Source organism: Myodes glareolus, chromosome 11, assembly GCF_982192425.1.
Source record: "Myodes glareolus chromosome 11, mMyoGla1.1, whole genome shotgun sequence".
NCBI lineage: Eukaryota > Metazoa > Chordata > Mammalia > Rodentia > Cricetidae > Myodes > Myodes glareolus.
In genome coordinates, this window is record NC_142036.1 from 60,629,484 (window position 1) to 60,652,048 (window position 22,565).

The window sequence follows — 22,565 nt, forward strand, 5'->3', positions numbered from 1 at the left end:
AAAACTCACTCTGTAAACCAGCTTGGCCTTGAATTCACAGAGATCCACCTGCCTCTGCCTTCCAGAGTGCTGGGATTAAGGGCATGGCCACCACCACTGGGCCACCTTATTTTTGAGACAGTCTTCCTTCCACTGAACCTGGAGTTCACCAGTTCTGCCATACTGGTTAGCAAGCTTCTGATCTCCTCCTGTCTTTAGGATGATTGTGACTCCAGGCGCGCACCCACCACTGTGTCTGGCCTCTGCGTGGGTACTGGGATGTACTCAGGTCTGTGCAGCAAACACTTAAGGAGCCAGTCATCTCCCAGCCCCTTGGCCTGCCTTCTTAGATGCTTAAACCAGGTTGAACAACGTTTCATCAGCCTTGATTTATTCAATAAAAAGTTGTTTCACGGTTTCATCAAAATGATTACAAAACATCAAAGGTTTCCTTTTAAAAATAAATTATAGTCTATAAATAACAGTATACAATATATAAGGATGAAATATTTACATATTTTAAACTGGTAATCACGAACTACAATGATTATTGAAGTATGTTTAGTATTGGAGAGTTCTTTCATAATCACACTTGGAGTGCTGAGCATGCGTCAGGTTTCAGTCTATCCTGGGTGAGATCATTTGGTAACATTTGCATGTCAAATGTACAGCGAATATATCTGTAGATCTCCTCAGCCTTTTGGCGAGTTACTTGAGCGCACACGGAGATTTCTTCAGGTGAGCTGAAAAAGAAACAGTGAATCTGGCTTTCATGAAATTTACTGATTTTATCATGCCTCGGAATAGAGCTGTGACTCAGTGGTAGACCAGCTGCCCAGCAGGCATGGGGCACTGCACTCAGTTCCCAGTACACACTCAAAAACCTCTTCTTTTGTGCCTCTCGTTAGTATGTCCTTAGCATAAACAACAAAAACCTGTTTTCTTTAAACCGACTAATCCTGGGCATGGCACTCCTTCAGTTCTAGTATTCTGGCAGAGGAAAGCCAGCTCTCGAGTCTGGAAAAAGCCTAGTCTAGCTAATTCCTAGGGTATGTAGTAGGACCGTGCAAACAACCACCTACAGTATCTTAAACCACCAGATCTGCAATGGAGCAAATATGTATGAAATCTTCCCCAAGACATTCATTTCTAGGGACCTGAAGCTGAGGGTGGCAGTGTGGGAAGACTGGATCTTTAAAAAGTGGGCCTCTGGGGGAAGACCTTAGGTGACGGGTTGATATTCCTAAGAAGGCACGCAGGCCAGTTTTTGCTGTCAACGTCACACAATTTAGTCACCTAGGACGAGAGAACCTATTATAAATTAAGGGATGCTTGCAAAAAGCCTTAAGGAATTAACTATTTTTAATATTTACCTAACATGGCATATAACTGAATATATTTATAAATAAAACTAATAAAGTTATGCCACTTTTGGCTGGCAATGCTTCCCACAGACCTATAGACTAATAGAACCCCCCAGTAGCAGGCATGACAAGCCGCCTTTTGGGTAGTTAGGGTTAGACAAGAGACTCCCATAACAACAGAGGTCCTTGATTGCCTCAGAGGCTTAAGGTAAGCCCTTAATGCTGAAGGCACTTGATTGCCTCAGAGGTTTAAGGTAAACCTGATGCTGAAGGCACCACACAATCAGGGCTCAGACAGTGCTTTGTAAGCTGCTGAGGGAGGGAAACAATCAGTAGCTCTACCTATTTGTGACACCAATAGCTGTATACCTGCCCAATTACCTGCCCACTCAACAGGATGCTTTAAACCCAGTCAGCTACCTGTGGCCAGTTAGGTCATGGATCTCAGCGGAGATCCCACCACCTTACTAGGAAGGCATATTTCCTAACTACGTTCTAAAACTTAACCTTATACCCACAGATAAATATAACTCTCCGTCTTCAACAAAGAAGCTGCTTTTGGGGAATGGGGAGATGATTATAATACTGGCGACTCTTTCCAGAAGAACCAAGTTCAATTCCCATTACCCAACATGGTGGATCAACTGTCTTTAATTCCAATGTCCAGTACCAGTGGACATGTCAATGTGGAAGGGAAAAATTTCCTAGGGTCCCATCCACAGACAAAGAACTACAGACAACTAATGACTCTTGGGAGAAGGAGAATTAGCCTCTCCCTTGGGTGAGCCCCCTTACTTGTCCAGTATAGAATGGTCAGTCTTGAAACCATATACACACAAAAAAGGACTCAGCACGTGATGTTTACATATATTTGTGCATACACATAATGCATGTATGTAACAATGATAAAAAGGCTATCAACTTGGGGAGAGCATGGGGTAGACGAGGGAAGGTAGCTGGGAAGGGTTAGAAGGGAGAAAGTGATATAAAACATGCTAAGGTACTACTAGGAATTTCAAGATAGAAACTTAAAATATGAGCTCCACGGATAATAAGCATATAGAAAGAAGAATCTAGCTGTAAAGGCATAGAAAATAATTTTACAAGAATCATAACAGAGTGGCTGGCAAGATAAGCTAACGGTGTCTGCCACCAAGCCTGAACACTTGGGTTTGACCCTTAAGGCTTCATATGGTGGGAGAGAACCAACTCCCAAAAGCTGTCCTGTGACTCTGATGGGCCCACTGTGGCAGGCAGGGGGATGCATGTGCCCACACGTGCGTGCACGTGCAGATATACACACACACACACACTAAATAATTCAAAGACTTTTTTAAAAATAATAGTGGCCATTTAAAAATCCCAGTAAAACAGACATACCTGTTAGCCATCTTTTTCACGGATGACACCCGGTGACACATATTTAAGGCAGTTATGTAACTTATACCAGGAATGCTCAGATAGAACTGAAGGGCCTCACATTTCCTAGGACTCAACACTGCTGGGACATGAATACCAACATTCTTTCTTTGCTCTACCAATGATAGCTCCTTTAGTAAATCTGCAGTTTCTTCTTGTCCAGAGCTGAAAAGGATTCGGATTCCAGCTCCAACTAAGGCGGTTAGCAGACTGTCGTAACACTTCGTTCTTCTAAAGAGTCTCGATATGTCTCCTAAAAAATTCATAGTCAGGAAAAATGAAATTTACTGACTAAAATCAGGGAAAATATCTTTTTTATAATTCTAATAATTTATTAATTTATTAATTTATTAATTTTCATTCATTTTAATTATTTATTAATATTATTTTATTAATTCTAATAAAAATAACTTTATTGGAATTCTAGTATCTCATCACTGAGTTAACAAGCGGTGCCTTCTACCAAAGAGAAACTACAACTGAGCTGTAAAGTGATTCTCCAACGTCCGACAGACATCTTTGTCTTCAACTGAAATTAACCTATGAAGAAGCTCATTAAATACTGGATTAGTTGATATAAACTTGTGTATTGATCCCAATGACGAGGTCCTTCCCGCTCCTGTTCACTGCTTTCCATACTCTACTCTTTTTTTGTGGCAATCCCCATTATACGCTCCTCCTCCAGATACTTTTTCATCACTTCTACCATATTTCCACTTTGTTTTGAACTACTTTCTTTACTCTTCACTTTTCCAGTTAGGAAAAAAAAATAACGTGACTTATCCAGATACAATGTTACCATTCACTAGGGACAGAATGAGGAAAGATATACTGCCCAATTTCCAAACCAATGTTTTATACAAATCACTATTTCCTTTACTTAATTTTTCAGTACTTCCATAATGGCTTTCCACAACATGGTACTATTTTGTTCTTACAGCACCATGAGATGAGCAGGACAAGCATCTTGCCACCAACTTGTTATTCAGAGGCAACGGCTTGTCAAAGAAATACCCACAGAGCTGTAGGGAAACCAGAAACCAATGCATCTGCTGGCTCTACATATCACAATCTTTTCACTCTTCTAGCAATAATTCCAATCTTGCATTTTTAGGTGCAACCTAGACACCCAGTTCAGTGACTTAAGTAAACCCCATCTTACTGTGTTCAGAATGACCCTCCTTGCCCCTCTCACGTACATCACTTACACTCAGAATGACAACAAACAATACCATTCCCTTACTGACCCATAATAAAGCAGTTGTTCAGGTAGGGGTACCTCTCAGCTCTTCCCACTGACGCTGTGAGCCCTGGCTCCTAAGCACCAGATTCCTATCTCTCCCTGAGGCTGCAGTGTTCCTTCTTGACGTTCCTGGAAAGGTCTTACGACAAGTGTGCTTTGCCTTTGGTTTCTCCCTGGTCAGCTTTCATACACCTCATGAAAACACAATGACTAATGAAAAACATCCTGGTATTAAGTATGAAATGATCCACCCAGGCAGCAAAGAATGAATTAAATAATAGTCAATTTTAAACATTTGAAAACACAAACCTGCTTTTTCTCTGTCTTTTTCCACAATCACACATATTCTTTGGAACATGCCCTGCAGGCGCTGGATCTGCTCGATGAACTTGTTCTTACTGCTGTTATTCAACATCTCGGCCTGAGACTTCCTTTCCACCGCCATGCGGTTGCTGACGATGTAATCACAGCTATTAAGAGGACAAACCTCTACTTGTAACCCATGCACCGTTCTTAGCGAAGAAATTACTTCTAAACCAGAAATGATTTCACGACTGTCCACAAGGATGCAAGCTCTATTTCCTTCATGTGGAAAGCTCAGGGCTGGATATACCTCAGTCACATGGAGGGTTGAATTAGAACAGGGTGCTGCTGAGGTCTTGCCTTCCTCTGGGTCATCAACCTTAAAGGGAAAGCACTGGTCACTGCCCAGCTGAACATGTATCAGGGTCATAAATGTCACATGTGATAAACAGGTAATCTGACCAGATAAAGAGAGATGTAGCCGGGCAGTGGTGGTGGATGACTTTAATCCCAACACTCAAGAGGCAGAGGCAGGAGAATCTCTGTGAGTTCTAGGCCAGCCTGGTCTACAAAGTGAGTTCCAGGACAGCCAGGGCTGTTACACAAAGAAAACCTGTTTTGAAAAACAGAAGAGCGAGAGATGCAATAACCAAAAACCTACAGAGCCTAGGAACAGACAGCTTCATTTATACAAGAAGTAATGCTGAGAATTTGCAAACTTTACTCAAAAATTGAGGATAGGCTTTCTTAATTTTTCTACAAGGTCAGGTCTATGAAGCCAGATAAACACTCTTAAGACAGCTACAACCAATATCCATTATGAGTTAAATGTAAAACCCTTCCAAAAATACTGGCAAATCAGAGCCAGATGTGTGCAGTTGCACCCACCTGTAATCATAGCACCAGGAAGACGGAGGTAGGAAGTTGGAGGTCAACACAGGATAAAGAGTTTGAGGCAAGCCTGGGCTACATAGCAAGACCCTAGGTTAAACAAATCAACAGCCAGCAGAAGTTATTTGTGATGAATTCAATGGGTTAGAAATCTTTGGGTATGAGAGCTCTGTGTGTGTGTTATGCACATGTGGTATATGCACATTTGTGGGCATAAGCGGGTCTGTAAACTCGCAGAAGCCAGAAGCCCTCAAGGGTTCCGCTCCATCACTTTTTGTCACGGTCCCTTATATGACAGCATCTCTCACGGGACCTCGAGTGCGGCTGGCAGCCAGCTAACCCCAGGTGGAGACTACTTCAAAAGAACAAAACACTACTTTTGTCTTTGAGTTACTTAGGATAAAATACAAAAAAAGAAAGCATCCCTCCCCCAAACAACTCATTTTTCTTCATTTTCATGCACACCTTCAACTCTGCTGGATGTTTCCCATACTCCTTCCTTGACTCAGCTCTCGCACACGGAGAAGAAGTAGATGGGATTGCTTTATGGCTCCGAGCCTCGAGGTTCGCGACTTCAGGGACAACAGCCACAGCAGCCGTTCTACTCTGTACCACCTGATGTCTCTGCATGGGATTCTGATGAGCTGGTGGATCAGAAAGGACCTGGGGCTGTGCTGAAGACCCAAGAGGCCCGGAACCGCCCTGCTGGCCCTGCTGGCCCTGCTGGCCCTGCTGCGTGTGCTTGTCCGCAGTGCCGCCATCGGCACTGGGGTCTTCTCTGTCACTCATGGTGCGAACCTCCTCCTCGGAGTCATCGTCTGGTAAGATAATACGAGACAGCTTCTTTTTTGGCCGTGGAGAGTTTTGTTTCGTGCTCATTTGTCTCAGCTTTACTGCATACCGGGTTTTATATCTTACATTCTCCTCTGTAAAGGAATCTTTACTTAAGTTAAAATCAACACAGATTTCTTCGTCACATGATTGGCTTTTGCAAGACTCCTCTTCATCAACACAAAAACTGTCCTCTAAATAGCTTTCATCTTGCTCGGGAATCTATAATAAAAATAGATAGAAATATTTAAATTTATCTTATAACTAGTTTGAATCTACATTCTTTGAGGCACTAATGTTTATTCTATTTCATGAACGTCTACTCAGTACCTTAAATGAAGGCTATCCTAGCCATCCAGGCCCAATGGGAAAAATGAGGACTGAGAGATTAAAAAACAAAACAAAAGAGCTAGGTGGTAGCACATGCCTTTAATCCCAGCACTGGGAGGCAGAGGCAGGCAGATCTCTGTGAGTGTGAGGCCAGCCTGGTCTACAGAGCAAGTTCCAGGACAGTTAAGGCTACATAGAGAAACCCCGTCTCAAACAACAAACAAACAAAAGAAAAGATAAATGAAAGAAGGAAGAAAAAAAGGAAGGAAACAATCTGCCCTCTAGAAATTTACAGTCAACTACAGGCAGTCAGAAAAACTTGTGGCAAGTGCTATAGAATAAGCACAAAATTAAATATAGATTTGAATAGCCCTATTATTACGCTGAACATGGCAATTTATGGACAGAAAAAAATATAACCTTAAATGAAAGCCATACTAGCCATGCCTAATGTTGTGCTTATAATCCTACTGAGGCAGAGAGATCTTCTGAGTTCAAAACCAATGTGTGTGTGTGGGGGGGGGGGGTAGTAGCTTAGAACAGTAGTTCTCAACCTGTGGGTCATGACCCCTCCGGCAAACCTCTATCTCCAAAAAACCTTTACATTACGATTCATAACAGCAGCACAATTACATTTCTGAAGTAGCAATGAAAGCAATTTTACGGTTGGGGGGTCGCCACAACATGAGGAATTGTGTTAAAGGTTGCAACATTAGGAAGGTTGAGAACCACTGACTTAGGAGGTACAGCACTTGCCTCGTACATGGGAGTCACTGGGTTCAATGCCAGGACTACAGTCAGTACTACAGTCAGTAAGTAAGCAGATAAAACATCTGTCGGAGACCAGCATGGGCAGCACAGTAAGTTCTCATCCAAAACTCAACAACATCCTAGCACCCCAGAGGACTGAGAGTGAGGCAGGAGAATGTCTAGTTATATGTGGCACCTTAAATACACAGCAAGTTTGGCTACATACTGAAATCCTACCATAAAACATCAGTAAACAAAGAAATAAAAGATCCATCTGTAATCTCAAGAAACATTTTTATAAAAAATAAAACATTTTAAAACAAGTATGGCATATAAAAAACTAACTAATAGATGATCAATTCTTTTCATCTCCTTTAAACTAATTCTCATAGTTGGGGAAAAAAATTGCACAGTACAATTATCCGAGCCAGCTCTGACTTTCTAAGTTTAAAAACACAACAGAAGCTTTATTAATATGACAGCATTTCAAATCGTGACAGAAAATCCTCAATGGTTACTTCTGAAGTCAGTACCTGAGAGAAAATGTTCATGTTGTTATGCTTCTCACGGGCCATTCTGTACTTAGTGTTCGTCAGTGGGCTCCGCACGGATCTCATGTAAATAGCTCTCATTTCAGAATCTGTGTAAAGATGAGAATTGGAAAACAGGTACAAATCACTTACATGAAAGTCTTCATTTAACTTTGACTACTTCAATTTGCATGGCTCAACATTAAGAAAAAGATTTATGGAGAAGACAGAGAGACAGACACACGTACATACACGTTTGTATGTAAACATCAGCTTAGGCAACATAGTAAGATCGCACCCAAAACCCAAATACATCTCAGCACTCCAGAAATAGAGGCAGGGGAATCTCTGGTTACATATGGTACTTTGAATAGATAGCAAGTATGAAGCCCTTCTGGGATACATGGTGAAGCCCTACTACAAAACTCCAATAAAGAAATAAAAGATCCATCTTTAATTTTTAGACTAAAATGATTTTATGGAAAAAATAAATTTTAAAAGAAATGTGAAGAGAAACCTAAAACCAATTATTTAAAATGCTATCAGAGGCCAAGTGTGGTGCCATGCGACTCTAAGCCTATGGTCAGTAGGCAGAGGTGAACAGATCTTTGCGTTTGAGGCCAGCTTGCCCTACAAAGTGAATTCCAGGCAAGCCACAACTGCATAGGGAGAGCCTGTCTTTTCAAAAACCAAAACTAAGGATAACAATGATGGTGACGCCAGAGTTTTGTCTCTGAGAATCATCACCTAGTGGGTGACTGTAGACAACTTTCTCTAAGTCTGTTCTGAGAATGAGGAATAGGACCACAGCTTCCTACTCCACACAAAAGCACATAGCGTCCTCAGGACTGCACCTGACTCATGCAAGTACTAAAGAAAACCTCCAACAGCAGAAGGATCCAGTCTCTCAGAAAGGAAAATGTACAGAAAAACTTCTATGAGACTAAAATGGTCATAATTTCTAGTAAAGGACAAAGTGGGAAAACATGGGATTTTATTTATTGATGCTTATCATTTTTAAAATCATAGCAAAGGATACTTAACACATGAAAATAAGAATTTCTTTGTACTTTTAAAATAAGCTTTGAAGTCTTTTCTTTCAAAGGCGCTGTGTCTAAGTGGAGATCCGGTGTCTCTCTCTGTTCAAACCACTCCATCTTCTTGGTCGAGCAGCAGAAGTCCACCTGTGCACTCTGTGACTCCAGCCCAGAGACCCCATCACCTTTAGCTGTCCAGAATCTAGTCTTTCTCCCCTATCAGTACCAACCCTATAGGAGCCGCTACTGCTCTTTGTGTTGCGGCAGCAGCTCTACTTCGGACTGTACTAACGATGCAGACTGGCCTAACTGCTGTCTCTGCTTCCTGCTTCCCTTCTGCAATGACGCTAGTCCTTCAAAAGTCTATGAGCGCCGCTGCCTGAGGGCCTCTGAATTTGCTGTTATCTTTGAATGTTACCAGATTTTACTAAAATCAGCAAAAGACACATCCATCACTGCCCACTGAGGGCACTACACTGTATTCTGGAGACTGTGTAGTCAGGATTACGGTACGGAGAAGTTTGTTCATAAACACATTTTTCCCCTTTAAACTCATGGTCTTTCAGAAACTTTGCAGCTCTAAATTATATCGCAGTCTGCAGAAACAGAAAGGCTGACAAAACCTGCTCTCGGAAAGGCCAGAATACTGATGAGCCAATCAGAACGCTTCTCACTTAGGTGGTAGCCAATCCGAATCATGGGCTGTGAACATGGGCATGCTCAAGTAGATCTCCCTTAGCGATACATTAGCAAGGTTAGCGTTTTCCTCAACTGGTCTGATTCACCCACATTGCTGAATGACTTTCTTCTCATCACTGATCAGACGACACATTCTCAATGAGGCCTACGCCTCACAGGGGCAACTTGGTCACCAGGCAAGGGAATGTGCTCTTCTCTAATTACAGCAATCAGCAGGCTCAGGCAGGAGGCTTATAGAGTCCATAGTTAAGACCTGGGCTCACAACATCTGAACTATAACAGCAAATGGCCTGTGTTCAATGCCTCCCACCTTAGCAAGTTCAAGTCTCCCTCTCTCCCCCCACTTCTCTTCTGAGTAACTGTTTCATCATGTAAAACACTGCACACTTTAGTTTACACACACACACACACACACACACACACACACACTGTCTAACTTCCATTGGAAAGAACGCTTCACACGAAGACTATCAAGCATCTCTTTCTTAGCTGTTGTACGTTAACAGCAAAAGGAAGGCACTGAACACTAGCTAAATGTGTTTGAGCTGCCTAGGTAAATCAGAAGGCAAGCACTGCAGAATTTAAATGAAAATGAACAAAGATTGTGCACATACTGAATCTAATCCCTGTAGAGCCAAGTTTCTTTTAATAAAGAGACCGTATTTAAATATGACATTAGGCACACTGGAAATAATTATGAACTGCCATGACAGCACTTACCGTTTATAGCCTGTGAAAGCTGGGTCTGGTCATTTACAAAGTCGAGAAGAGACGATTCCTGCTCATTTTCCAACTCATCTTCATCTGATGAGACACAGCCTGCATCCTCTTCCGAAACCTCTGCCTCGTCATCTAGAAACATCCGAGCTATATTCTATGAAAAACAAGGAAGGGAAGGCATCCCAGAAAATGAAAATAATTCTCTCTCACAGTTTTTGTTCTGGAAATCATATTTTTAGGTTTTTATTTCAAAATTGAACTGGCATGTAATTGTCCATATTTATGGGGTACAGTGTGACATTTCAATCCATGTGCACAGTGTGTAAGGTTGAGATCAAGGCATGGCCAGCACCTTATGCATTCTTGATGTGGGGAACAACATTCGACAACACAGTCACGTGAGCCAGGGCCACCCTATGCTCTTAAGGAGGTGGCTTTCTTGTCAATGCTTTCAAGAGCAAAGAGCCAAAATAAGATTTAAAACTACACAAAAAGGGAAGGGGTACCTATATAAAATTTGTTCTGATAATTTTAGGTCAAACAATATTTAAGAGACTAGTTGGCTTGCTGGATGTTCCCAACAGACCGTCTACAGAGATTCCAAAAGTTGAGCTCTGGCCTGGAAAGCCAGAATATCAGCAGCACTGACAGGAGGGAAAGGTGCAGAGAACTCTTGGCGAATATTTAAAATAATGAATAAAGATAAGGGAAAAAACGGGATCATCAGTGAGATAGCCCATCAGGCAAACGTGACCAACACTGACAACCTGCAGCCCATCCCCGGGACCCGCACGCTGGAGGAGAGACCGACTCCTGCAGTTTGTCCTCCGACCTCCACCCTCCCACGGTGGCATGCGTGCATCAACCCCTGCCTCACATACGAAGTAAATGATGCAAGAAATTCTTTTTTTTCCCCTTGCCTTTTTAAAGAAATCGCAAGCACTATAAAAACAAATTTTCTAAAACTCAGGTCTGTCTTTACATTTCCTTCAATTTGAACAATAAGTTCTCAATACATTTCAGTTTCTTCATTTAATCATTCAAAATAACATATCACTAACAAGACTTAAAAAAAACACAAAGAAAAACAAAAGGCAATGCACTTGGCACTTTGAGATATTTTAATTCCAGAAAAAAAAAAAAAACTGGTGGGAAAATACTTCTCTTTTTCCTTTTTTCCAGGGGAGAGCGAACGCAGTCCCCCACTACCATAAACTCTACAGTCGAGTCTCCCGCATTTGAGGGAAATCTCAGAGGTCAGCACATCCGGAGTGCAATGGATAAGCCTTGCCCTGGGAAAACCACCTTCGTGATCAAGGTATCTCCCCTGCCAGGTCAGGATGGGAAAATACTTCCTTACAAACTGAGGTTTGAGGGGTTGGAGAGATGGCTCAGCACTTAAGCTTTTTTTTTTTTTTTTTAAGAGCACTGTCTGCTTTTCCCAGAGAACACAGGTTCACCTCCCAGCACCCACGTGGTTGATCACAATAGTTTATAACAATAGGTTTTTCTAGCCTATGTGGGTACCAGGCACATATATCACATATATGGTGCATAGATACAAAGAAGCAAAACATCTTCCTTCCTTCCTTCCTTCCTTCCGTCCATGCATCTAATGGATATTTACCATACACATATATACTAATACACATGTGTATGTGTGCATGTAATAAATACTATATACATTAAAGAGACAAAGGAAAGGTTACCTTTACATGATTCTTTTTCTTTCGTACTTTGGAGCCTTTCCTGGCATTCCTCTCACGATCCTTGAAGTCTTCCAGTTGTGAGCATGGCGTGAGAGAGTGCTCACTCTCATCACTAGATGACAATTCTGACTACAAAGAGTTAACACAACACTTACAGAAGAAAAGACCAACTGTACTGATTTAACTGACTGCATTTCTTAAGAGGGATTCATTTTATTTCTATTTTTTAATTATAAAGTATTTGATTCAACATTCTCTTAGAATCAAATGGTTCTCACTAGTTAGACCCACAAATGTCAAATCAGGAAGCACCAGTGTTAGTGTCTGTGTTCAGCCAACTCAGTATTTCATCAAAAACATCTGATGAAAACCTACAGAGTTTTCTTTAGATTTCCAAGGGTCTCACAGAAGATAAAGTCCATCCAAACACACAGAAAACCTTTGAAACCAAGAAAGTAACATAGCAGTAACAGATTTTACCCGAGACCTACAACCACTTCTTAATATGAAGCCAGTAAAAGAACAGAAGGCTTATCAATACTTCAGGGAATCGAAATAATTTTTGTTGAACCCAGCATAACATTCAGCTTTGTCGGAATTTTAATTCACTTTTTATAAGCCACTGGTCATTTTAGATTCGGCACAATGTCAAAGCAATTTTCATGGTCTGAGTACGCCAGCTTAAGATGGATTGGCTGAGTTTTGACTTAACTTTCCAAATGACTCTAGGCTAGACACAAGATCCATAAAGCATCGTCTGCGGGGTCTGCTGCTACAGTAAAACAAATGAAACCACTTTAAACACAAAGCAGTTACACGTTCCTGCGTTGGAGTAGGCAGGACAAATTCTTCAGGGCAAAGCCTCATAGTGCAGAGGCGCAGTATTCTGCATGGGCCGCTGTGTGAGCTGCTCACTCTGCTGCAGCACCACCCCCTACCAGCTGTGACTCGGGTCCCTTCCTCTCTCAGCAAGCTTACTACAGCTCCCAACGCTTAGGCTAAAGGTCGCCTTTTCTCATCACAGCTTCCAAATTCCCACCTCAGTGACCTACTTTCTTCTCTATTATTTCCATTTCTGCCTTATTTACATAGTTAGGAAAGTTTATAATAATACTTTTCTTTAGCAGTATTTAGTATAAATACTAATACTTTAATTAGTATTATTAGTATAATAATACTAATTTCTACAATTAGTAGAAATTCTAATTGTATAAGATATAGTATCGATTTATCTTCTAAGTATCTCTCACAGACACACACACAAAGAGAGAGAGAGAGAGAGAGAGAGAAAGAGAGAGAGAGAGAGATAAACCTAAAATAATAAAAACCAAACATTTTTGTAAGAAGAATTTAGGTATTATGTACTGCCAACAATTTACGTACCCTAAGAACCCTGGACTTTTTCACAACATGAACAGGCGAATCAACGTCACTGCTTTTTTGATCCTGGATAAAACAGATCAACAGTTTAATTAAAATGTGGCACAGAGTCTGAAAGGGGAGAGCAGGGTCTTCACTTGATTACATCACTGTGAGACACGAATGACTCACCTCAGGGGACTTCAGGACATTTGCTTTGGGTTTTTTAGTTTTTCTCAGGAAAACATCATCTTCACTTTCACTAGTTAAGTGTTCAACTACAATTAATTGAAAAGTAAATCTTGTCAATCAGAAACCATTTCATTGATGACTACAATAAAATTTCCTAAAGACAATCTCATTATTTACTTTTGTAACAGGTTGTCAAGCCAGGCATGATGGTGCACACCTTTAATCCCAGCACTTGGGAGGCAGAGGCAATCAGATCTCTGTGAGTTTGAGATCAGTCTGGTCTACTACATAAATAAGTGTAAGGCCAGTAGGGCTGCATAGCGAGACCCTGTCTCAGCAAAACGAATAAACAGAAGATCGTCAGAAGTTTAGTCAGCATTATCAACATCTAGACACAGTTCTGTAAGACAGCGCATGTAACATGAAATAAAAACACATCTTTAAAAATATATATTTAAATGAGGTTCAAAATTTAAAAAATAAAATATAAAGAGAAAAAAGGCAAATATTTTTATATAAGATATAATCAGTCCATGTTCATTTTTTTAAAAAACATTTACTGTGGGGGGGGGAGACAGTCACATAGTAGAAAACACACATGGAGATCAGAGGACACTTGTGGGCGTCTGTTCTCTCCTTTCTCCATGTTTCTTGGGATAATCTCAGGTCACAGTGCTTGTTTGGAAGAGTCTTTACCCAGTGAGCCATCTCATGGGCCCAGTGTGACCATGATTTACATAACTCCAGCTGAAACAATTGCATCATGAAAACATAGGTAACAAATAACATTAAAAGGTTCTTCTGGGCTGGACAGTGGTGGCGCACACCCAGAGGCAGGTATATCTCTGTGAGTTCAAGGCCAGCGTGTGTTTATACAGAAGCAAGCACGTGTCTGAGTGTGGTGATATGAATAAGAACGACCCCATAGGCTTATACATTTGAATGCTCAGCCATCAGAGAGTGGCATAATTAGGAGGTGTGATTTGGAGTAGGTGCAGCCTTGTTGGAGGAAGTATGTCACTGTGGGTGGGCGTTGAGGTCTCAGAAGCTCAAACCAGCCTAGTATCCTAAATCTTCCTGCTGCCTGCGGCCTGGATGTAGAACTTTCAACAGGACCCTTCATGTTACAGAATGGCGCCCACGTGGATAACTGAATCCACAGAAAGCCTGGGAATGCTTGGGAAAGACTAGACTAAAGCATTTCGGTTTTCAGCCATAGCAGGAAAAAAACTGTGCTGTTTTAAAATGCCGGCAGTCCTGCCTGGTAAAACTCTTGACTCTTTCAAGCAGGCCGTTCTGACTATGGAAACACTGTTGCAGCTTGTTTTTGTTTTTCAAGAAAGAATTTCTCTGTGTAGCTCTGCCTGTCCTGGAACTCACACTGTAGACAAGGCTGGCCTTGAACTCAGAGATTCACCTGCCTCTGCCTCCTAAGAGCTGGGATTAAAGGTGTGTGCTACCACTGACTGGGTTGCTTGAGTTTTACCATCAAATAATTGTGTCAAATTATAAGTCGTTGTACATTTGATAGTAAAGAACATAAAGCATTCTGGTTGCATCAGCTTAAGGAGGAATACACACATAATTATCCAATATATATATATATATATATATATATTTTTCCTCAGTATACACACACACACACACACACACACACTGAGAAAAGCTAGTTTGGGAATAGTACAGACTTATTTCTGGAGTGTTTCCAGAACCTCACAGATTTCACAGCGATATACTCTTACCTTCAGTATGCTGAGGGGACCGTAGCCGAAAGAGACGATCACTGCTTTTGAGCTCTTCTCGTAAATCGTCAACTCTTGGACTCAACGTCACTTTGGACCTCTGTATATCGGCTTTTTCCTCGGTAGAACCTGGTATCTTCCGCACGCCTGCTCCTGTCTTAGAACACAGGCTCCACACGTTTGCTTTAGAAAGCGGCGTACTCATAACTCTCTTCTTCACTGGCAAGCATGGGGAAAAGCAGGGAGAGGCAGGTTCTCTATTCACCCCAGAGTGTGGGCACTGCAGGTTTTCTGCCCGGATTGGTGATAAGGCTCCCCCTGGCGGATCCACAGTGTCACTGGCATCCCTGATTTCCTTATCAGAATGCCTTCCAGGGAGACCAGTTGCTTCTGGTGTGCTACTCCTACCGGACACATGGGGGATTTCATCATCAGAACCTGAACTACAAAAGCCTAAATTGAAGGTAATGGAAAATAAATCCGCAGAGCAATCGAAAGTCTGCCCCTCACTCTTTGATCCTCCATGTTCGTCTTTCAAACCTTCATGAGATTTCCAGCTCTTGGTATCACAGGTGATTGGGTCTTCGGGCTCAGAATCATCATCTAACAAAAGCTCATCAGAAATTAAGAAGCGAGAGATTGGGGGCATTTCACGTGTAAGAGTTTCATCTGACACACATGGGGGCCGACTATTACTACTGAAGGGAGAAAGGCCCACACCATCCAATTCTCCAACACTATCTTCGAATAATAGTAAGCTTTCACCCTCATTGGCGAATACTGGGGGGTCACTATCATCTTCATGGCTATTTTCGTCAACCAAATTCTTTGCAAGATTTGCATAATTGTTAGATATTAAGTTTTTATCTTTAATATTATTATAGGCTTTACTGTCAGAGCCACAAGAGGGCTGATCAGAAATCTTATTATCAGTTTTGCCAAAAACACAATAATTTTCAGGAGGATGACTAACATGTCTAACTGAATTCTTTTCTAAGTTTTGTTGAGAATTCATAGTCGAGTGTGACGTCGGAGAAGCAGGTTTATGACTGTGTTCACGCATTGAGTTGGGTAAGCAGGACGTACGGTCAGGTTCAAAATCCTGAGTGACTTCACATTCCATGGCTGAGAGTCCACTGAGAGAAGGCGGAGAATAGGAGAGAAATCTCTCCACATTAGCTCGCACCTCTTCTGTCACCGGATGACAATTATAAAAGTGCTCAGCTGCGTTACCTGGGTACAGCTCCTCTTCCAGCGGAAGGAACAGATTGGACGAAACAGATTTCTCGTCACTGAAACTACTATAACCAGAATCTAAGGAATACCTGGCAAACGAGCGGGATTTATCGGTAGCTGGACGCTCCGTTAGTAACGGTCCTGGGTGGGTATCGTCATCACTAACAGTACCCACGGCGGTGATGCCGCCTGCACCTGCCACGCTTTCCCCATTCGGAGGGTCTACCCGGGAAACAGCTTCTGCAGGAGAAGGTCCACAGGTGTCGGGAGGAGCCGCAGCCTCGTTGCCGTCTTCCCTAGTCGAGTCTTTCCCTGTTGCTCCGGAAGCCTTTTCCCTGAGAGCAGTCGTCTCCATGCACTTGGGAGGAGTCTCGTCATCAGACACGGTCACCGAGGAGGAGCGGCCTTCGCCTCCACTCGGTCTAACTGATGTCTTGTGAGTAATCGTGGTGACACTGGCTAGATTCTTATATGTATTCCTAGGAGTATTACATGTTGACCTTACATCTTCCATTCGTAGAAAAGGCTTAATTTTCCGCTCATAGCTGCATTCATCCTATAAAATAAGAAACAAGGAAAAGTCACAGAAAACCAAAGTAAGTCAATTCTAAGAAATGAGTTTCATTCTGTATTATTTTTCTAAAAAACAGTATCACTCAACTGATTTTGCTTTAAATCATCCAAATTCTAACCAATCAAGAAAAAAAAATCTAAATCACATCACTGTGAAATCATTGGTTAATTTTAATCTCAGTACTCAAGACACAGAATATACTTCTTTTAAGGCAGAAAATTAGTTCCTATTGAGATAAAAGCGGCTGCACAAAACAAATATTCTTTGTTTGTTTGTTTTTTCAAGACAGGGTTTCTCTGCAGCTTTGGAGCCTGTCCTGGAACTACCTCTTATAGGACTGACTGGCCTTGAACTCATAGAGATTCCCCTGCCTCTGCCTCCCTAGTGCTGGGATTAAAGGCTGAACCACCACTACCCGGCTGTTTTTTGACAAATACTCTATCTATAATTAATTATAACAAGCACTGTTATTTCTTACAACAGTGACTTCACATTCTGAAGGTCAAGGACTGAGACTGTAGCTCAGGTGGTGGAGTGCTTACCTAGCATACGAGAAGCCTGGGTTCTATTTCCAGGACCCCAGGACTGAAGCAGGAGCTTCAGAAGTTCTAGATCATCCTTGGCTACAATAGGGAAGTCACAGCAGTCTGGAGCACATGAGACCCCCGCCTGCCCCCACCACACACAACAAACAGATAAAAAAGAGCAGGAAGAGGAAGAAGGACTGAGGAAGTGTTTTTATTCCAGTTTTCTAGTCTTATCCACACTAGCGAGAGAAAGCCCTCGTCAGGAGAATTGCAGGCCGCAAATGTTTGTAACCCCAGTGCTCAGAAGACAGAGGCAGTTAGTCTGGAGTAGAAGCTAGGGAGCAAGACTCTGTCTCCAAAAAATGACAGAGAGAGGGGAGAGAGAGGGAGGGAAAGAGGAATGGAGACAGGCAGGAAGAAGAGAGAAGGGGGAGGAGGAAAAGTGCTACCTCTTCTTGTCTCATTTCTTCTATCATTTGCATGACGCTTACAAAATGGTGGCAACGATCTGAATGGTCAACTCGATGTGTAGGAAGCGGATGGTCTTGCCACAGCCTCCATTCAGAGAGTGAGAGTTGACGAATTCCAGTAGTTGGTTCTTTAGGCTTAATTAGGATAAAAAAAAAAGTAAGAAAAAAGGAGATTTCACAAGCTGATTTTAAAAATATGCTTAGTTGCAAATAATAAGGTTAATGTAAATTATTTAAATTCACATAGGCGCTGCCAACTAAAATTCTCAAGGGGAAAAAAGGCAGATGATTTTATAAAATATAAGGTTGCTCTTTTAAATACATTTAAAATTAACTGTCCTTTGAGTTATGGTTTACTATATTCCTGTTTCTACAAAACATGTTAAGAACAAATATTTGAGAAAATGTGTTTGGTTTTGAAATCTCTGCTTTGCTGTATATAAATCCCGCAGTACAAGGAGGTGGCCCTGAGAAGCTGCTCACAACTCTGCTTGCCCGCTGCCATTCGTCCTTCTCCACGCTAGTGATGAAAACATGTCAGCCAGATGAGGACCCCGAGCATCTTCCAGCTCTCACAGTACATGCAGCTGGGGGCAGTTCTCCAGTGTAACCAAGCTCACTGGGTCTGTTCAAGCTGGATGGCAAGAGCATCCAACTTAAAGTCTTGAAGACAATTTCAAATAAATAGACCAATAAATAAAACCAGGTGCACAGAGGCACACGGGACAGTATCCTTTATGCAGGTCAAATACTGAGACTTCTAAGATCCTCAGGGAAATGGTCACGCACACACACTTTGCTAACTGCGGGATGATGACCAAGTCACATGAAATCAGCACAACCTCCATCAGAAGCGATCGTTACACTAAGGACTGGCATTCCAATCGCAAGCATGTCACTGCTGCCACCCACTGCATGGGCCCAGCCAACTCACCATGGCGTCCTCCTGTAGAGACGGGAAGTGAGGCTCAGGCAACACCACTCCTTTCACCTGGTCCCCGTCGCCCAACCTGTAGAGTCTCTTCCAGAGGTTAAATTCCTCTTCTGATAAGAACCCGTCTTTATTAATAGCTTTTGCTCCTGGAAGTCGAGACAATTAAGTCAAAAGGGGGTTTAAAATAACTGGCAAGACAAACATAACACACACAGTATCAACTGAACTCTATGTAAAAACTTACATGTAAGCAAAAAATACACCCACCCAAACACATAAAATAAAAAGAAATAAAATATCTTTAAAAATTAAAATAAGTCAGAGAGCCCCTAAGATCATTTGGCTCAAGTTGTTAACTTTACATTTTCAGAAAACTCCGTTATATATAACTTCCTACCAGTCTTGAGGAATAGAGCAGACCAAAGATTTTGAGTTCCTAGGTTAGTAACCTTTGAATTTTTTTCTGCCTGAGTTGGGCCAGAGTTCTGCTTCACACTCTCTGTCCCCTTGCCTTTTTCTCCTCCCATCTGTTCCCTATTTAAAACTTAAGCCTGGTCCTTAGTATGAAGGCGAGTTGCCATTACTCCTGGGGATGTGCCCAGAAGGACTGTACCTGCCTGGGTGTACAGAGGGGAGGATTTCCTTCCCCCTCGTCAGGCCGTAGATGGTGGAAATGCTCATGGCACGCTAACTTAATGCTTACTCTGCAGCTGTTTTCTCTTTAAACTTTGTGGAGAGGACCTCCGGCTCAGTAAGATCCTTTCAGTTTCTGTCACTCCACACCGCCAGTGTCTCCCCGTCACATCAATATTGATCTTTCCCAAGAGACTACTCAAACCATCTCAGAACATACACTCAGCTTTTCAAAGAAATACTCTGTCAAGATTGGGGATAGGCCAGGTGGTGGTGGTGGCAGCTGCGGTCACTGGTGGTGCACACCTTTAATCCCAGCACATCTCAGTGCTAGGAAGGCAGAGGCAGGCGGATCTCTGAGTTCAAGGCCAGCCTGGTCTACAAGAGTGAGGTCTAAGACAGCCAGGACTGTTACACAGAGAAGCCCTGTCTTGAAAAAAACAAACAAACAAGAACAAACAAAAAACAAAACAAACAACAATAACAACAAAACAGGGAATGCTCTGCTCCCTTCAGGTGGCGTTCTCCAAAATGACACCGCGACAGGACTGAGGAGAGGCGCTGACGCGTGTTCTCCAAGCCTTTAGGAAACAGTTACCTATCTACTGTATCTATGGCATATGTGGCTCTAAAGAACAATGCTACAGGTAGTAGGGTTAGATACTAGTCACAAAGGAATGCCTCGTGATTGCTGCCACGACACACTGGGAGCGTCTACACCGCCACTCAGTCGCTGTTGGCTGTGCTGGAAACAAGCATGCTAAGGGCAAGGTTCCTGCCAGGAGAGTCCCGTGCACAGTGAGCGCGGTAAGCGTGGTAAGCGGTAAGCATGGTAAGCGGTAAGCATGGTAAGAGTCAAGGTGGCCTCCTGGGAAGGATGAAAGAAAGAACCGGGACAGAAACAAAGCCAGGGAAGGCACGTGGGTTCAACTGAGGCGCCAGGCTGCTCATCAAGAGAAGCGCTCTGAGGAGCCGGCGCCCCATGAACTCCTGGTGGAGGAGATGTACCAATGGGAACAGAAGACCTAGAGGGTGAAACAAAAACAGGGCATACTAAGAACAGAGGGAGGAGGGTGAAGAACACGTTGAGTGCAGAAGTTTACATACCAGTCCTCGAGGAGGAGGGCTTCCGCCGCACGTCCCGAGCCTTCTCAGACTCAAAGGCACCATGTGTGATGAACATCTTGTGCAACTCAGGATTGACATTCTCAGGAACCATTCGTGGACTTCCTTGGTAAAAATGAAGCAACTGTCTGTCACCTGAAATGGCTTTATAAATGCTTCTTTTGTTGGACTGGCTCTGATTATATGTCTGCAAAGCAAATACACAGTAGAAATTTCCATTGTTTTATAACAATCATTTCGCTATATTAGCAATGACTATGTTTGAGATTAAACATAAAATTAAACTTTGATTCACTTAAGTACTAGAGAAGAGAATTCATATGGTCTTAAGCATGAAAACAGATCAGTAAACTGTTAGATACTTGAGAAAAATCATCTTACAATCTATTATTAGATAAGCTTAACAATTATTGGCAAAAAGGAAATATATATGCATATACGTGAGAATTTCATGGACCTATTTATTTTAATTGGCTTTCTGCTTCTGATATGGCTGACATTTGGACCTACGTGTATGGTTAAACCCAGTGAAAGGGGGAGGATTTAGGGAGAAGAAATGCCACGTTAAGTCACCGTGGTCGCCTGTCTACATTTCCACTTTGCTCCCAGCATGGGCCGGGACAGATAACAGTTAGTGTAGGACACCTGAGCGCTGTGCAGCACACGGAAGTGCTAGCTCACCGTTAGGAAAACACACACCTAGATGATGACGTTCAGTGGCTCGGCCAGCTAAAAAATCAGACCCCGGACCCACTATGACTTGACACACACACATCACGTCCATTAGGATCATTTTCTGGGCCTCACACACGCTACAACCACAGTCCTACCAAATGGAACTAAGTTTTCAGGTTAAATTGAAGGGTAAATAAAATGTTTGAAATCAATATCTAAAAACTATCATAGATGATGAGAGACTCTGTCGTGTGGAACCGTGCATTGCTCACTCGATCGGTCCTAACGTTTTATGTAGTTAGTCGATATCTTACCATACTATTTAAGAAGCTCTGTCACCTGAGTTGTTAGCTAATTATGTAAAACGCAAAACCTACTGTATTCAATGGTTAAAAAAAATAATCTAAGCACATGGACATCTAGGAAGCCAGGGAGGCGCTGATGTACAGCTCAGTTGGTAGGGTGTTTGCCTCGCATACAGGAGCCAGGCACCGTACAGACTGTGGCAGCAACACTGTGGGGCTCAAGAGGTGTAGGCAGGAAGACTACACCTCTTGAGCCTTGCCATCCTTGGCTATAAGGGGAATTCAAAATGAGCATGAAGTCGAGTGGTGGTGGCGCATGCCTTAACTCCAGTACTCTGGAGGCAGATGGGGGCAGAGCTCTGTGTTTGAGGCCAGTGCGGTCTGCAATGCGACTTCCAGGATAGCCAGAGCTGTTACACAGAGAAACTCTGTCTCAAAAGGAAGAAAGAAAGAAAGGAAGGAAGGAAGGAAGGAAGGAAGGAAGGAAGGAAGGAAGGAAGAAGGAGAGGAGGAGGAAGGAGGGAGGAAGGGAGAGAAAGAAAAAGAGAGAGAGAGAGAGAAAGAAAGAAAGAAAGAAAGAAAGAAAGAAAGAAGGAAGGAAGGAAGGAAGGAAGGAGGAGAGGAGGAGGAAGGAGGGAGGAAGGGAGAGAAAGAAAAAGAGAGAGAGAGAGAGAAAGAGAAAGAAAGAAAGAAAGAAAGAAAGAAAGAAAGAAAGAAAGAAAGAAAGAAAGAGAAGGAAGGAGGGAAGGAAGGAAGGAAGGAGGAGAGGAGGAGGAAGGAGGGAGGAAGGGAGAGAGAGAGAAAGAGAGAGAAAGAAAAAGAAAGAAAGAAAGAAAGAGGCATAGGGAACCAGTAATACAAAGTAGTAGATAGGAGATGTTGAAATGAAAGTGTTTTTGAGCTACGCTAAAAATCAAAATGTATTTCTTCAAATGAGTAAAAATTAGGAAAGTGAATTCTGCCAAAAACTCTTATAATCAGGCAAAAA

At 42.4% G+C, this 22,565-nt stretch overlaps 1 protein-coding gene and 1 non-coding gene across 2 annotated transcripts in view; both read right to left on the reverse strand.

The window, feature by feature from the left end:
• Positions 1–353: 353 nt before the first annotated feature.
• The window catches only part of Fancm (FA complementation group M), a 40,951-nt gene continuing 18,739 nt past the window's right edge, over positions 354–22,565 (reverse strand). The window contains exons 11-23 of the mRNA XM_087911789.1: positions 20,580–20,784; positions 18,840–18,985; positions 17,885–18,040; positions 15,099–16,890; positions 13,357–13,442; positions 13,189–13,251; positions 11,806–11,934; positions 10,097–10,250; positions 7,644–7,750; positions 5,665–6,252; positions 4,315–4,687; positions 2,724–3,015; positions 354–722 (exon numbers count right to left, since the gene is read on the reverse strand). Coding sequence (XP_087767915.1) covers positions 566–722; positions 2,724–3,015; positions 4,315–4,687; positions 5,665–6,252; positions 7,644–7,750; positions 10,097–10,250; positions 11,806–11,934; positions 13,189–13,251; positions 13,357–13,442; positions 15,099–16,890; positions 17,885–18,040; positions 18,840–18,985; positions 20,580–20,784 — 4,248 coding nt within the window. The 3' untranslated portion in view covers positions 354–565. The remainder of the gene's footprint in view (positions 723–2,723; positions 3,016–4,314; positions 4,688–5,664; positions 6,253–7,643; positions 7,751–10,096; positions 10,251–11,805; positions 11,935–13,188; positions 13,252–13,356; positions 13,443–15,098; positions 16,891–17,884; positions 18,041–18,839; positions 18,986–20,579; positions 20,785–22,565) is intronic.
• LOC125388092 (U1 spliceosomal RNA) lies at positions 11,276–11,438 on the reverse strand. Its single transcript, XR_007228111.2, has one exon. It is a non-coding gene; the product is annotated as a U1 spliceosomal RNA (small nuclear RNA).